The sequence below is a fragment of the Hemiscyllium ocellatum genome, chromosome 22 (assembly GCF_020745735.1).
Source record: "Hemiscyllium ocellatum isolate sHemOce1 chromosome 22, sHemOce1.pat.X.cur, whole genome shotgun sequence".
In the NCBI taxonomy this organism is placed as follows: domain Eukaryota; kingdom Metazoa; phylum Chordata; class Chondrichthyes; order Orectolobiformes; family Hemiscylliidae; genus Hemiscyllium; species Hemiscyllium ocellatum.
Window position 1 is genome coordinate 31,602,278 of NC_083422.1, and position 17,091 is coordinate 31,619,368.

A 17,091-nucleotide genomic window follows, 5' to 3' on the forward strand; every position below is an offset into this window, starting at 1 on the left:
AAGTATCTCTAAAAGATAAACTTTTTCTGTCAGGAATCAACCTAGTGGACCCTCTCTTAACCGTTTCCAAAGCAGGTGTGTCCTTTCTTAAGTAAGGAGACTATAAACTTTATTTTTCTTATTAATTTATGGGATATGAGTGCCACTGGTTGCCTATCCACAGTTGCCCTCAAGGTGGAGGAAGTGAGATGCTTTCCTGTATTAATACGGTCCTTGGGATGTATGTACACCCACAATGCTCTTACTCTGTACTACGTGTGTAGCAAGACTTCTCTATTTTTACAGTCAATGTTCTTTGCAATAAAGGCCAACATTCTATTTGCTTTCCAAACTACTTGCTGTACCTACATGTCAACCTTTAATGATACAAGAATATCCAGACCCATCTTCACTGTATCATTACAGTCTACCTTCATTTAAATAATATTCTGCTTTTCCATTCTTCCAGCTAAAGTGGATAACCTCATTTTCAATCATTATATTTCATCTGTCATATTTTTGCCTACCCACTCAACCTATGTTATCTTCTCTTTACAACTTTCTTTTCTACCTAACATGTAAATATAGCTACAATAGTCAATTCCTTCACGCAAGTAACTAATATAAATTGTAAATAATCAAGGCCCCAGTACTCATCCCTGCTGCACTTTGTTTTTACACTTTATCAACCTCAAAACTGAACATTTAACTAACTGTTTACAGCTAACTAACCAATTCTCTATCCATTCTAATAAAACACCACAATGTCTTCTGCTAGAATCTCATACACGGTGCCTTAAATGAATCCCTTTCGGAAACCCAAACGCACTGCATCTACGGTTCCTCTTTATCCTCATTGCTTATGACATACTAAAAAAAGCTAACAAATTCTCCAAACACAATTTCCACTCACTCAAAACCACATTTCTCTGCCTGTGTATTACCATTTTCTAAACATCTTAATAATGGTTTCCAGCAACTTCTCAATGAGAGATGTTAGACTAACCAGCTTTTAATTTCCTGTTTAAGCTCCCTTCTTTCTTGAATATAGGTATTATTATTGCCATTTTGTAACCCAAAGAAAAATAGTTTCTTGGAAAAACATGTTATTTCACTTCATATTTGCTTTTTATGTGCTTGTAGAAGTTTTTATTGTCCAAGTTTACCTTTCTTGCTCATTTTGTCTCATACATAATTCCTTAGTTTATGATGATAAAGAATATTGGTAAAATGCAATACAGGGAGAAATAAGAAATGTTAAAGGTTAAAATAAAAAGTACTATCGGAATGGCGGCTACAGACTAGATATTGATAGGATGGTTGTGTTATCTTCCTACACTGAAATCTGGAAAATGCCAGCTTAAATTTCTCACTCCCTTTCTTCTTTTAAGCCATAACTTCAAACTTAGTTCTTTCAACAAATATTTGAATAACATTGTTATCATTTTCATATTTGATTTGGCATTCATTATTTATCATTAAGTTGCTTTTGAAACAAATTGGAGATGGCAATATAGTTTTAAAAAATAGCACCTTGTAAGTCTGTAAAACAGAAGTACCACTCACCAGGGCCTCTGAAGATGACTGCCTCGCCCCCACCAAAACCAAACCCTGGAGCCCGCCCCTAAATCCACACCACGCCCCTTTCCCAAACCCCATCTTCAGAGAGCGTTAGATTTGTTTAAAGTTAAAAATCACACAATACCAGGTTATAGTCCAACAGGTTTATTTGGAAGCTCTAGCTTTCGGAGTGCATGATGAAGGAGCGTCGCTTCGAAAGCTAGGGCTTCCAAATAAACCTGTTGGACCATAACCTGGTGTTGTGTGATTTTTAACTTTGTACCACCCCAGTCCAACACCAGCACCTCCACACCACAGAGCGGATAACACCGCCCACTTTCCTCCAAACTCCGCGCCTCAGCCCAGGCCCCGCCTCCTACCGAAGAGAAAAGACTCGATGCCTCGCTACTCTCCTACAGGTGCCGTCCATCACAAAGGGAAGGGCCCCGCCCCCTCGCAGCGTCGGGATTTACACCAGCAATCAAAGCCCCGCCCTGCCGCGCTACACACCCCGCCCCTTTGCCACAAGGCCCCGCCCACCCATCTAAATCCCGCCCCTCACGGCGTGGGGCGATCCTCGCCCTTTCCTCCAAGCCCCGCCCCTTCCTCGCTCCTTGTCAAAACCACCCCAAGGGGACGGAGGATCTGTCTCCCTATTCCGTGGCACACAACACCCTCCTCCCCCAAGAAGTCAGTCCGCAAAAGCCCTGGTGACACCACTTCCAGGCTCTGCCTCCACTTGCTAATCCCTAGGGCCAAGTCTGTAAGCCCCTCCCCCGCAGGTGTTTCCCCCACCCCCCACCACCCGCGCGGTGATGGCGGTGCAGCTTCAGCGGTTGTCCCACATCGCCCTTCACGTGCGCGACAGCGAGCGCCTAGCGCGCGACCTCTTGCGCCGTTTCCGTTTCCAGCTGTGCGGCACGCGGCTGACGGAGCGGGCTAAGCAGATCGCTCTGAGGAGAGGCTCCGCCGTCTTCGTGGTGAACGAGAGCCGGGCCGGCGAGCGCTCGGAGCCCGGCGGCCTCCTGTACGATGTGGTTCCGGCCCAGGCGGTGGACAGCGCCTGTAACGTGTCCTTCGAGGTGAAGGATGTGGAGCGGGCGACGCTGCGGCTGCACCGCCTGGGCTGCCAGGTCGTTGTCCCGCCGAGGCTGGTCGAGGATGAGCTGGGCTGGGTCACCTACTCGGTGGTGCGCTCAGTGGTGGGCAATATCTCACACACTCTGATCGACCGGAGCGGTTACCGTGGGGAATTCCTGCCCGGCTTCGTGCAGCCGCCTTGCCCCGGGGACTGGGCTGAAGAGAGGGAGGTGTCCGGGGGGCCGGTAGCCATCAGCCACTTCGATCACATCACCTACGCGTGTCCCCGGCGGCAGAGCGTTCACATCATGGACTGGTACCGCCGCTGCTTCGGCTTCCAGCGCTTCCTTGTCAACCGGTCAGTGCAGGGCCTTTTTGTTTTACTTCGGGAAAGGAGGAGTGGCCTCCAACTCTCCTTCAACTCCGGCTAACTAATTTAGAAACGCAGCGACCGTTATCTCATTCGCTGCAGAGTGGACCAAGTTCCTTCTTTTCACCCCTCCTCCGTCCTCCTCCTCCATCATCCTCCCCCTCCTCCGTCCTCTTTACAGCATAAAAACTACAGTTTGCCGGCACCTTTCAGTTATGCAGTCTCACTAGACATGAGTTCTGTTTCTGATTGCCAGACCCGCTGAGTTTCTCCAACACTTTCTTTTTGTTAACTGTTTCAAGACTTGAGTCACTTACAGAAGTAGTGACCATCTACACGCGACCCGCTGAATCTGCCGTTGTTAATTAGCTTCCTGCCCGTTGCCAAGGCATTTGTAATCATCCCCTCTGCTGTCTAAACCTTGATTTTACAGATGTTTTTGTTCTTGCTGCCTGCGTTATGGTATCTACCCTGGGCTGTTTCCATCGCACTAGCGGGTGAAGTCCATGACACAAGCCATTTTGCCACCAGTGCTGTTCACTACACATAAGAGACTTTAAAGTCAATGCTCATTGTTCAGTGGTTTCTTAGTTGTCTGGTACTTGTCTACCTTTTTATTCACCATAAGAACTGCCACACCTATTGATATTCTAAAATCCATTCCATTATCTTTCCCTATTTATTTTCTCACCCTCTGAATGAGATTCATTTTTTATTTAAAGATGCTATATAAATGCAAATTGTATTTGTTAGAGAATGTAATTTTACAATTAACACTATTCTGAATAATTTTGATTAAAATACGATCTGAAGTTCTTAAGAGTATTTTCACTTGATTAATTTAAAATATGGTTTTGGTTTTGCTGAGTTTACAGAAGTGAAGATCTCAATCACGGTTATGTCATTGAAGGAAATAATGTTGGTCTGCGCCTTACTGCTATGGAGTATTGGAAATGCAGTGAGGTTGGCATGTCCATGCCCACAAATGAACAGCAGAAATTGGACTGCAAATTTGTGATAGCTGAGTCCTTAGCCAATCAAGGTACAGTACTGTTAATAATGTGGATACCTGAGTAATCTTCACAGGCTCAACATTGTTGTGTTTATTGTATGTATACATATTTAAGCACTATCATTGCTTTCAAAGTAGGGACACATTTGTTCTTCACTATCTTTTATAATGTTACTTTTAAACTTTTCATTGATCCATGTTTTGAGACCTTTTGTCTTTCTTTACCTATGTGAGCTATCAATAGTAATGGATCAATTCTTATAGGTGTGTATAATCTTGCTGAGAAAGTGCTGCAACATTGTCTCTGACCTTCCACCATCCCATCTCTCCAAAAGAGAGGAATTTTTGCCTCCAATTATTGCAATCCAAATGCTTCCATGCTGGTTCTCACTTAATGTAATGTATGCCAGTACCATTTTTCTATTCAATGTCCAGACCGTAACTTCCCTCTTCGTGCCACCAAATATTTCGAGACCCTGTTCTACCAGCCCTTTGTATGCTTGCTTTTTCCAGTGCTTGTATGAAAGATATAACAATATGGATTTCTGTCGCTGATTATTGCACAAAAAATTGTGCATCTTCAAGGTTTGTGTAAAGATTTGTATCTCGCGTGCTGATTGTCGTCCTTGTGGGTATGTTTGCAGAGTTAGGAAGTTGATTTACATACTGTTTCATCCCGTGTCTAGGTGACATCTTAAATGCTTTGTTGCCTTCTGTGAAGCGCTGCTGTACTGTCTTCTGAAATTTATTTGGTTCTGTTTCTGCTGCTTCTGGTTGTCGGTTCCAGTTGTTCGTTGTAGTAGTTCGATGTATTGCGTCTAGGTCTAACTGTTTGTTGATAGTCAGTGGATGAGTGCTAGGCTTCTAGGAATTCTCTGGCTGTCTTCTGTATGGTTTGTGCTATGATCGTTGTCTTATCCCAGGCAAATTTGTGGTCCCTGTGTGTCATCTTTGTGTATGGCTACTACAGACAGCTGGCTGTGGACTAACATAATTTCCAAGATTCCATGCAAAGACTGCACGAACCACGATATACGGCAAACAGGCAGACAATTAACAATCCACATCCATTAACACCAACTAGCCACTAAACGCCACGACCAGCTGTTCCTAGTAGCCATACACACAGATGACAGGTACCACAAATTCAACTAGGACAAACCAAACAGAGGACAGCCAGAGCATTTCGAGAAGCATGGCACTCATCCACAGACTCCATCAACAAGCACATAGACCTAGATCCAATATACCGGCCACTACAATGAATAATCGGAAGAAGCAGAAACGGAACCAAATAAATTCCATAAGAAACAGTACAGCAGTGGTTCACAGGAGGCTCTAAAGTACTGTAGATGTCACCTAGGCAGGGGATGAAAAGTCCGCAAATCAACTTCCTGGCTTGGCGAACATACCCATAAGCACGAGAACTATTCATCTGGAATCAACTGCATCCTGTAATGTTTGTACATTGATTGATCTTTCCATTTGAAATAAATTTCTAAACAATGAAATGAGGATAACAATTAGTATGGCTCAGTGATTTATAGATTGATGTAAGGAATATGAAAATAAGTTGTTAGGTATCTTTCACAAATAATTTGTTTGTGTTTTAGGTAAAAATCAAATTGACACATTTTTAGATCAGCACCTTGGAGCTGGGATACAGCATGTGGGCTTGTACACGACTGACATAGTTTCAACTTGCAAGTTCCTTACAGATGCTGGAGTTCAGTTTTTCTGTCCCCCTTCTGCATATTACAATGAGGTACTGCAGCAGTGCTAGTTCAACAGTTTTGATCTGTCAAGGAAATGAAATTGAATAGCAGTGTCAAAAGACAATGTTTAATAATAGTAATACTATTGCCTACCTAAAATCAATTTTGAGTGGTGCTGAAGCACCTAATGATAATGTTACCTTTAGTATTCCAAATTATATTTGTGACTTTCAACTGAGTTGATATGATAATTTGGGTTTGCACTGACTGCCTAGAATGTTTAAAAGTTTGAATAAGATCACAAATCAGACGTCACCAGGTTATGGTCCAACAGATTTATTTGTAATCACAAGCTTTTGGAGCATTGCCCCTTCACCTGACGAAGGGACAACACTCCAAAAGCTTGTGATTTCAAATAAACCTGTTGGACTGTAACCTGGTGTCGTCTGACCTTTGATCTTGTCCACCCCAGTCTAACACTGGCATCTCCACATCAGAAGTTGAATAAACATATACTCCTGAACTCTTTACTAAAAGTGGAAGAGGAACTTCTTAAAATTAGAGTTTTCATACAGCATGCTTTTTGAAATCACTGATTTACCACAGATTTGACTGTGGATAAATTTTTTTTCTATACAATAATTTTATCATTGCTCATTGTTTGAGCTTCCTTGCTTTCTTCTGACTTATAGTTGTAATTATGTTTCATTGAGCTGATTATAATGACTGCTCCCTAATCCATGCAGTTTTTGATTTTATTGTCACATGTATTTTAGACTAAAAATACAATAAAGTGAACAGCTTTCACTTGTCACCACAAAGTGGTGGTGTTTTGAATAATTTAAGAATAAGGAAAAAAGACTCTCTCCAAGCTACATCTATCAGTCCTGAGCCAGCTCATCACTGTCAACGACCCCTGCGCTGCTATACCTCCACTTCTGCTTTGCCGCTGTCTACAACAGATCTAACCAACATTTGAAGTGGACAATCTTCAAGCACTAACTTTGCCATTCGGCCGACACTCTTACGCCATTGGTGTTAGTCCAGTCAGGCAATGTCAGAGTTCTGTTGCTTGCAGATGGACACACCTCATCAACACTGTTGTAATGTCCTTCCACCACCGCCAGTACTGAAGCCAATGAACAATGAAGTTGCAAATTCTGAGACTCCATCTGATGCTGGGCCTGCCTTGCTGACGTCACCTCTGCCAATGTAGCGGCTGACAATTCCTAATCCAGAAAAGTAATTAAGGGCTCGCTCTCTTCCATACTGGGCCCACTCAAGGTCCATGGCAGGTATGCTGAAGCCTGGTAGTGCATACCATTTTACAGATAAGCAGAAACCAAGGGAGTAGAGTGTGCACAGTTGAGAGAAATAAAAGGAAGTCTGGTATTTCTTTTAGTAAAATATAATCATTAAAATAAGCTGAAAATACTAATATTGAGGTCACTTGCCCTTTCACTTTGTTTATAATCAAGAAAACAATCTGTTATATTTGAATTCCAACTTAACATCTGGTTAACTTTGGAAAGCACTGCTTTGAGTTATTTAATACTACAAAACAAAAATGGAGAATGAAAAAGCATATACGAGAACTAATTGGCATGATGCTAGTACATTCTTGTTAATCTAATGCTGAGTAATTTATTGTGGTTACAAAGGGTGACACAGAACTTCCATTCATTAATGTTTATTGATGTCAATCATTTCGGTTCGATTGTAAAGATTTTAAAGCTTGTGTTTTCTTGCTAATCTTAAGCTGGATTGTAATTGAGCTGATAAAAAATGAAAGTACTGAATCTATGTGTGGCTTTGGATTTTTCATACCAACTTGGTCTAATATGTGCATTCTCAATATCTCCAAACATAAGGCAAGACTCTAACTTGGGAAAGTTTGTTTTATTTAATAAGTATATTTTGATTAATTAATTCATTCATTGTAGTCAAGATGAAAACCAGAGCGAAATACAGTTCAGAATTTTTTGTATTTCAGTTTGTGAGTCAGCAATCAAAGAATGATGTCCACCTCCATGTTTGTATTGTCAAGAATGGAATTATCAATCATCTTTTGTTAATCTGTATATAGTAAATTGGTTGATATTGCTAAGTCTTCAGTATTTGAGGGAGCCAGAGATGTATGATCACCTGGATTGCTTGGAGAGTGAGGCTGCTCTACTTATCCACTAGGTCTTTAGTAAACACACCAGAAGAAGATTTTGTAAATATAGAGACTCATTCCTTTAGAATTTGTTTGTTTTTGAAGATATAAATTTTTTGAAAAAAAGCTTAGACTTGAGAGAGATACAAGAGGTAATCTTTCCCTTTTCTGATCGTGCAATGAATTAAAAGTTAGTCTATTATATTAATGATAGTAGACTCTAAACTAGCTCACTTGTACAGCATTAAAAGTGGTGTCATTTCTGTTTGATTCTTTTCGCCTGATTGAAGAGCCACATTGATGATTACCTTCTCACACTGCAGATCCCCTGGAGAAGTTGTACTGAAAGTGACATCAAACACCACAAATTGCTACATAAAAAGCTCTCAAATATTTTTCTGAGTAGCTGCATGCATGATGAATAGCAAGTGATATTGCTTTGCTGACTGCAAAATCCAGATCTCTATTTATCATTCCGGATTGTGAAGGCAATGTTTAGTTCAGTCAGACCACATGGACATGTGAAGTATGCTGCCTTAGTTTTGATTAGATGTCCTCTATCATTAATTATGCTGGCAAGATTAAATGAAACGCAGATAGAAAATATCTTTGCAAAAGACACTTCTGCACACAAACAGTTTTTTTTCAAAATAAGTGAAAATTTGATGTGAAACCTGTCATTCCCTACTCTTAAATATACTACCCTATAACATGCAAAGACCACCACAAATTTCTCATCTATGAGTACCTATCTCGCATAGGACAGCAACAGAAAAGTAGTGGAACAATACTAATGTTCTTGAGATATACAACTGCATTTACTTCTGTTCTTAATTTCTTCACATCTGTGGATTTAACCATCTTTCCTATACCTTATTGAGGAACGAGTGACCCTTAGATGCTATAAATGCAGGACCTTATAGCTAGTTTGATACTTTTCAAAAGATGGGAACATCCACTAATTGAGAAACTAATTTATTTGACAACACTTATAACAGTTGGTTGGAAAATAAAACTTGTTTGCAAATAAACTAGTTTCTAAATTAGTGGATGTTCCCACATTTTGAAAAGTATCAAACTAGCTGTAAGGTTCACTATTTATAGTACTAAATACATTTAACAGTTAACTGTTTTAGTTTGTTTTAGCCCCATTTTTAATTTTTGCACTTGAATCTAATATCTGTATTCAACAAACTATAAATTGTAAACATCAGTAAATTGTCATGCTTCTTTCACAGACTGAGAAATGGCAGGAGATCATGAAAGCAGGACAAGATCCAGAGTTGCTTTCGCAGTACGGCATTCTTCTGGATTCTGACATAGATAATGAGCATTGGAAAGGAGAAGCCAAGTGTCAGGGACCAGCTAATACAAGGTTTGTTTTCGGGAAACCTTCTAGTCAAGTCAGTCCAGACAATTCAATGAAGTATTGAAAACAATAATCCATAGAATTGTTTTTACAAAGTGCTTTTTGATTTTCATCTTGAGCCAAAATTCAGTTGTGGGTAACCTCCTAAATAAACTCGATGCTTCTGCCCACAGGTGCAAGAATGGCATTAGGACATTCTTGGGCTCTGCTAAATGCCTTCCTGGGTGTTCTGATCACTCAGTGCTTTCCAGGTCAGCAACACCCGTTTTTAAAATCCCCATTTTTAGTTTTGATTCCATCCAAGCCTTGTCTCTCCATATCACTGTAACTTCATCTGCGTGTAAAAATGTCTGAAATTTCTGCACTGCATTCTGACCTCTTATGCAGCTCCTATTTGTGCCTGCATTATTGAAGAAGATATCTTTAGCTGCATGTACTCTAAACTTGGACTTCCTTCCTTATTCCTCTCTAGCTCACTACTGCTGTCTCTCTTCCTTTCTGATGCTCTAGTTTTTGGTCTTCTGTCCACTCATATTTCCTCGTGACTTGATAAGTGAGGCATCTTGACACATTCATTAAAGATACTATAGAGATGAAATAGTTGTTGCAGCAATTGGGATCTTAACAAATGTTTCACATTGTCATTTGACACCTTTGCAACCTGTCATCCTTTAATCAGGTGTCTGAGAAATAGTTTTTCAATTGAATCTCTGAGAGGGTGCTTCAACTTACTTTCTCTCCTTTTAAAAAAGAAAGGAACATATTGATAAACAGAGACCAAATGTTTGCCTATTCACTGATCTTTAAGCAGTGTATGTGTAATCTGTTAGCAAGTTTTGGGAAGATTTGTAGCTCAGGTTGAGGTTCTGGAAGGAAGTTTGCTCGCTGAGCTGGAAGGTTTTCAGACATTTCGTCACCATACTAGGTAACATCATCAGTGAGCCTCCTGTGAAGCATTGGTGGTATTGCCTGCATTTTATTGATGTGTTTAGGTTTTCTCTGGATGGTGATGCCATTTCCTGTGTTGATGTATTTTCTGGTTCTTTTTCTCAGAGGTTGGTAAATGGGATCCAAGTCATTGTGTTTGTTGATCTAGTTCTGGTTGAAATGCCATGCTTCTAGGAATTCTCGTGGATGTCTGTGTTTGGCTTGTCAGAGGATGGATGTATTGTTCCAGTCGAAATGTTGTCCTTTCTCATCTGTATGTAAAGATACTAGTGAGAGCAAGTCATGTCTTTTTGTGGCTAGTTGATGTTCATATGTATCCTGGTGGCTAGTTTTCTGCCTATTTGTCCAATGTAATGTTTGTTACAGTTCTTGCAAGGTATTTTGTAAATGACATTAGTTTTGCTTGTTGTCTGGAAAGGGACCTGAAAGTTCATTAGCTGCTGTTTTAGTGGGTTTGCGGGCTACCATGATGCCAAGAGGTCTGAGTAGTCTGGCAGTCATTTCCAAGATGCCTTTGATGTAGGGGAGAATGGCTAGGGTTTCTGGATGTGGTTTGTGTGCTTGTTTGGGTTTGTTGCTGAGAAATTGACAGACTGAGTTCATTAGATACCCGTTCTTTTTGAATACACTGTTTACATGATTTTCCTCTGCTCTTTGTAATTCCTTTGTGCTGCAGTGTGTGGTGGCTCATTGAAATAATGTTCTAATGCTATCTTCACGACCAAAATATTTGTTTTGTTACAGATATCTAATGCAAACGTTCACAAAACCAATTTTTTCTGAGGAGACCTTTTTCCTTGAGCTTATTGAACGAAAGGGTGCTTCAGGATTTGGAGAAGGAAATATCCGTGCCCTGTGGAAATCTGTTCAGATTTGCATGGACCAGCAGGAGAACAAAAATTTGTGAAAGAAAGATCAACTAGGAATGGGTAGGCTAATGATGGCAAACAGCTGAAAACTGCTACATCGAGTGCTGTCCATTGGCCAAAATGCTGTCTTATGCCATGGGGCTTCTACTAGCCACATTATACAGGGGCAAAAAATGTCTTGCATATATGCACTGGAGCAGAAAGAGTGAAGCTTACAATACAGGTTAACCAAGCCATTAAAATGTGAAGGGCCTCAGGAATATGTTTACCTGGATTTAATTTTTTCTCAATTTTTCAAAATGCAGGAATTCTCTAACTGTCCTTTCCCTCCCACACTGACTGGAGTGAGCTACACTGCACTTTGGAACTACTGTGGTTTTTATCTTTTATTTTCCTTAGATTCTGCAGTGATTGGATTGAGTCAGCCAAATGAAAGTCAAAGAATATGAGTTCTCTGACTGGCGCTATTAACCGGGTTCAATTGGAGACCTGGCTGCTAAATATAAGTAGGGGTAACAGGCGTTCTGTTCACTAGGAGCTGGCTCTGAACTAGCTGGGCCAGTGTCATACATTATGCACATGTAAATGAACGGTGACTTGGTGAAGGGATACTGGCCTCCGTGGGGCTATTTAGATTGTTAGATTTTTAATCCAACAATGTATTAGTTGTATTCAACACATTTGTGTGTTTTCTAATTAATATTTTTTTCCTATCTCCTTGCAATCAGATATATTGGCTTGGATTTTTGAGATAATGACGGTAAAACTGTTGGTGTTCGCAGCCATTATGCTGTTCGAACTGGTAGCAACTTCCTGTGTCTGCATGTAACATAAGAAATAGGAGCTGGAATGGGCCATTTGGTCCCTCAAGCCTGCCCAGTGTTTCAAAAAGATTTTCTCAATATCAACCCTCTGAAGTGCCCTCAGAATCATCTTTGCTTCAATAAGATCACCGTTCATTTTTCAAAACTAATGAATAAATGCCTAACCTGTTTAGTCATTCTCAATAAGTCAACCCTTTCATGCTAGGAATCAGCCTACTGAATCCCTTTTGAACAGCCTCTGATGCCAATATATTCTTTTTTAAATAAGTGGGCAAAAACTACTCAATACACTGTGTGTGGCCGATAGTTGTAGTAAGACTTCTCTATTTTTAAACTCCAGTCCTTAAACAACAATGGCCAAAATTTAATTTATTGCTTTAATTGCTAGTTTTGAATTTTATGCACAAGGACACCCATAACCCCCTCTGTATATTCTTGGAGACTCAGTTAAATAATCTGTTTTTTGATCCCTCTAATCAGTGTATGACCTCCTACTTCCCTTCATTAAACTCCAGTTCGAGGCTTTTGCCCACTGGCTCAACCTATTGATATCCCCTTGCAGAATTCTTATGTCTTCATTACAACATACAGTCCTATCTAATTTTGTATTATCATTTAATTTTGATACATTACACTCTGCCCCATCTCTTAAATCATTAATATAAATGATAATTAAGGGTCTGGGACTGATCCTTGTGGGACTCTACTAGTTTTGACTTTCCAAACTGATGATTTTATTTTGAAAAAAAAAAGAACAACGAATGCTGGAAAATCTTAGCAGGTCTGGCAGCATCTGTTGAGAGAAATCAGAGTTAATATTTCGGATCCACTGACCCTTCCTCAGAACTGATGGTAGCTAGTCTTTTATACAGAAGATAGGTTGAGGGTAAGGAGTAAATAATATGTGGAGATAGAGCTCACAAAGGAAAAAAACAGACAAAAGGTTGACCATCAGCCTGGGAGAACGGATGGTTACTAGTAAGGACAATTAATGGCCAATGACAGGTTTTGTGTAATAGCAGACGTTGTGATAACAAGGCCTGCTATGTGGAGTTTGGGGTAAGGACATGGGAGAAGGTGCTACAAAATGAATATTCAGTCCAGAAGGCTGGTGTGTACCCAAGTGGAAAATAAGGTGTTGTTCTTCAACTTGCGCTGAGCATTGCAACAAGCCTGAGACAGATGTTGGCCAGGCAACACAGTGGTGTATTGAAGGAGCAGGCAACTGAAAGTTCACGGCCTTTTTTTGCAAACAGAACATTGGTGTTCTGCAAAATGAACACCCAGTCTATGCTTCGTTTCCCTCATGTAGAGGAGACCATATTGTGAACAGTGACAGCTGGAGACTAGATTGAGTGAAGTACAGTTAAACATGCTGCTTCACCTACAAGGTGTGTTAGGCCCCTAGGATACTGAGGAGGGAGGAAGTAAACAGAGGTGCTACACCTTCTGCATTGCAGAGGAAGGTGTCATGGGGTTGTGGGGATTGTTGAGAGTGAAGAAAGAGTCCTGGAGGGAATAGTCCTGGTGGAAGGCTGACAGGGGTGGGATATGTGTGTCTGATGGTGACATCGCACTGGAGTTGGTGATAATAGCAGCTAATGATCCTCGTTATGTGGATGCTGGTGGGATGGTAGGTGAAGACAAGGGGGACCCTATTCCTGAAGAAAGGAGGTGAGGGCTGAAATGTGGAAGATGGGTTAAACTTGGCTGAGGACCTTGTCAACTACAGTGCTCGGGATTCCTCAGTGGAGAAGGAAGATGGCTATCTCAGATAACTACTCGTCAAAGGTGGCATCATCAGAACAGAGTTGGAGGAACAGGCGGAATGGAATAGAGTCTTACAGAAGGCAGGGTGTGCGGCTGTATCATCAGTTAGTTTTGTAGTGGATATTGGTGCCCTAATTGATAAATTTCAAGATGCTTTGTGTTTTGTTTATAGCTCTGTGCTGGCCTTTTCAATGCTTTATACACATACATCCAAGTCATTCTCTGAATTTCTCAATATTTTTTGCAGACTAAAAGAGGTTTTAATTCATTCAGAGCCTGTTGCTTGCACAAAGTTAAAATTCAGCCTTTTATTCCCTCCTGACAGCTTACTTTCTCATTGAGTTTGTCAGTAAACTTGGGTACCTTATACTGAGTTCCTTTGTCTAAGCCATTAATAGGCTCCAGTGAATGTGCAAGAACAGCTCACAGGATTACTCCTTTGGTATTTTTTTCTCTAGCAAAATTGGAATTTTAGCAGAGAAGAAATTGGACCTACATTCCCTATTGGTGCAAGACATAGCTGTGTTCTATATACTGTACTGATCGGAGATATTTTTAAATCATTGTCATCAAGTTGCAGCCTCTTTTGTCTATTTTTAAAAAACCCTCAGATGGAAAATGTTTTTCCACAGTACTTCTCATTGAAAATCATCACAAGCCCTTACCTATTTAACATACTAATTGGAACATTCTAGTTAATGGACTTTTGCCTTAATCCTTTGTGTGCATTTGGAACACAAACCCAGGTGATTTTTAAAAATCTAATTAATGTCTTAAGGTTCAAGACTGTTAACTTATTAAATTTGCTACTGTTTGGCCATGTAACTCTGGGTAATGGTTTGCTTTGAGATAACATTCTGATGAGATCTTCATTTTAATATGTATTCAGCATTTTCTGGGGAATTGGAATATTTTTTTAAAAACTGTGCACTTATCAATCTGCAATTTGTGCCTTAATTTATTTTTGATCCATTTTATGATTTTCCAACAACCAGTGGATCCCAAAGTGAATACTTCAATTCTGAGTTAATTATTTTTATATATTTTTCAAACTGAGAAGTTGTGAATTCAAATGTAAGTTCCTGTTGTCTACATTTTTGGAAAGGTTTATTTAATTCAAAGTGTACATTTCTTCAAAATAACAGGGTTGATTATTAACACTACAATATGGAACAGAGCATCATAAACAAAATTGAATTGGCATTGTGCATTATTGTATTCAGATCTTGTGTTCAGAAAATTAAATGGTGATTCACATTCATGACTAAATATTATGAATAAATAAAGGTCTTTGATGGTAACTTGGTCACGAGTAAAATTGTTAAATGCCAGTTTCTGTTCATAATGTAATGATTTTTGTGACTACTTAAATCATCTTTCTAACTCATTTATTTGTATGTAGCCTATCAGTGTTTCAGCATTCTTTTTCCTAGCTCTTGTAGAAATCCCTGAAGCAAAGATATCATTGTTTTCTCTGTACAGAACGTCTCAATGTTTGAGACAAAATTGGTGATAGTGGGTTGTGAGTAAAAGAATGTGGCAACAGAATAAACAACTTTGTTTTGTGTAGGAACACTTCCAGCCTTCTCTTGGCTTTGGGCTTTGTGTTTTTTATTCATGTTGGAATCTGTATAATACCTCACTTCACTTTTGGATCTACTGTATTTCTTAAAAACAATTTCCTTCAAAATTTTCAATCATAAAACCAGAAACACTCAATGGGTTAGCGAGGGAATATGATATTATACTAAGAAGCTGCAAGATATTACACGGAGTTCAGAAAATCTTAGGTCATCATGAGAATAATAGAATTTTAGGCACAGCCCAAGTACTGCATTATTTTGGAATTAAGGAACTTTTTTTTAAACTTGCCCTGTATATTTCTGATTAGAAGTTGGCAGTACCACCCTTTTATAGAGTCATAGTCATACAGCGCAGAAACAGCCCCTTTGGTCTAAGCAGTCCATGCTGAACATAATCCCACCAGCCTGTTCCTGGCCTATATCCCTCCAAACCGTTTGCTATTCGTGTATCCATCCAAATGTGAAAATTTTATATTGATGAACTACAATGACTGTAATAACTTAAAGATTTATTATAATCTTTTTTTCAAAAGTTAGCCTGCAATTCCAGGAGCAGCTGCAAGATGCATACTGCACAAGATCAGGGGACATATTTACATTATGCCCATAAAATCTTATTTTTGAATTCTTCACATGATTTGCCATGTACTTTCCTGCAAGTGGCTGTATCCATTCTACTTTTGTCGGATTAAATGTAGTTTTCTGTAATTTAAAATTTTTACGCTTGTCCTAATTTTGTGCCTTCCCATACGGAAGTGGTGTAATTGCATTATTTTCACTACCTCCAAAATATTCAAGTACTGCTAATTTATCTGCCTGCCCAGCTTAATTTCTAAACGCTAAATCTAAAATTGCATCCCATCTGATTAGGCCTGCACCTGCTGGCTTAAAGTTCTCTTGAATGTAGATTAAGAATTTTGTAACATCTATGCCTTTTACACTCTTCGTACCCCAGTTGATATTTGGGTGATGGAAGATCCCCACCTCTTATTGCCCTATTATTTTGGCAGATAGACATTTTCCAACTCGCTCCCACTATTTGAGGTTTAGTAGATGGCAAGCAGTGGAGCAGTTGCTTTTTTTTTGTTTTTGACCTGAACCCATACCGCCTTGTGACACTCCATTTAATGCATCATCCCTCCTTGTAGCTGTAATTAATTATTTAACCAATAATTTTGAACCTTGCCCTTTTTTCACTCCTCTATCCTACCTGAAAGCCTTTATAGCCAGAGATGTTAAACTGCCATCCTTGCTCCTCTAAGCCAATTTTCATTATATCTAGTGTCCATCTGTGCTCTCAGCTCATGGTTTATTTGCTATACTCCTTGCCTTGATATGCATACCTTTTAATATTGCCATCTTCCTATGGTTATATCTTTCTTATTCACTGCTTCCTTTGCCTGTCAAAGTCACTCATTAAATTTCTGCCTTTGTTTCTGCTGTGAATCTGATGTCAGGTTTTCATGCCCCTTCCAATGTAGTTTTAAAACTCACCCCAACAGCACTAGCAAGGATATTCACCCTAGTCCTTTTTGGCTTCTATAGATACAACTGTCTACTGAACCAATCATAATGTCTCTGTAATCCATCATCTGCCCTTCACCAGTTTTCCAGTCAAGTGTTAATTGCTCATTTTTTTAAATGCTCATGACAAGAAACTGGGAGTAATCCTGGGACTACTGACTGAGAGACCCTCCTTTCAAGACCTCATCCCTATTCCTAAGTCATTTCTAATAACACATTTACAACCCCTGATCACAGCCCCTCAGAAAAAAAAACATACAGCTGCTCTGTAACATCATCAACTTTGGCACCAGAAAAGGTAACATACTGTAGAGTCATGACAATATTTGT

At 39.7% G+C, this 17,091-nt stretch overlaps 1 protein-coding gene across 1 annotated transcript; it reads left to right on the plus strand.

Moving 5' to 3' along the window:
* The first annotated feature begins 2,354 nt into the window (after positions 1–2,354).
* On the plus strand, positions 2,355–14,602 carry hpdl (4-hydroxyphenylpyruvate dioxygenase-like). Its single transcript, XM_060842423.1, has 5 exons — positions 2,355–2,977; positions 3,865–4,031; positions 5,615–5,766; positions 9,113–9,249; positions 10,936–14,602. The coding sequence occupies exons 1-5, from the start codon at positions 2,355–2,357 to the stop codon at positions 11,096–11,098; spliced, it is 1,242 nt and encodes a 413-aa protein (XP_060698406.1). The 3' UTR covers positions 11,099–14,602.
* The last annotated feature ends 2,489 nt before the right edge of the window (positions 14,603–17,091 follow it).

Bases quoted from the DNA above. Each gene is read 5' to 3' on its own strand.
- hpdl (XM_060842423.1), top strand. From the start codon at position 2,355: ATGGCGGTGCAGCTTCAGCGGTTGTCCCACATCGCCCTTCACGTGCGC. The intron at 2,978-3,864 runs GTCAGTGCAGGG...CTGAGTTTACAG, and splicing joins CAGCGCTTCCTTGTCAACCG to AAGTGAAGATCTCAATCACG. The intron at 9,250-10,935 runs GTTTGTTTTCGG...GTTTTGTTACAG, and splicing joins CAGGGACCAGCTAATACAAG to ATATCTAATGCAAACGTTCA.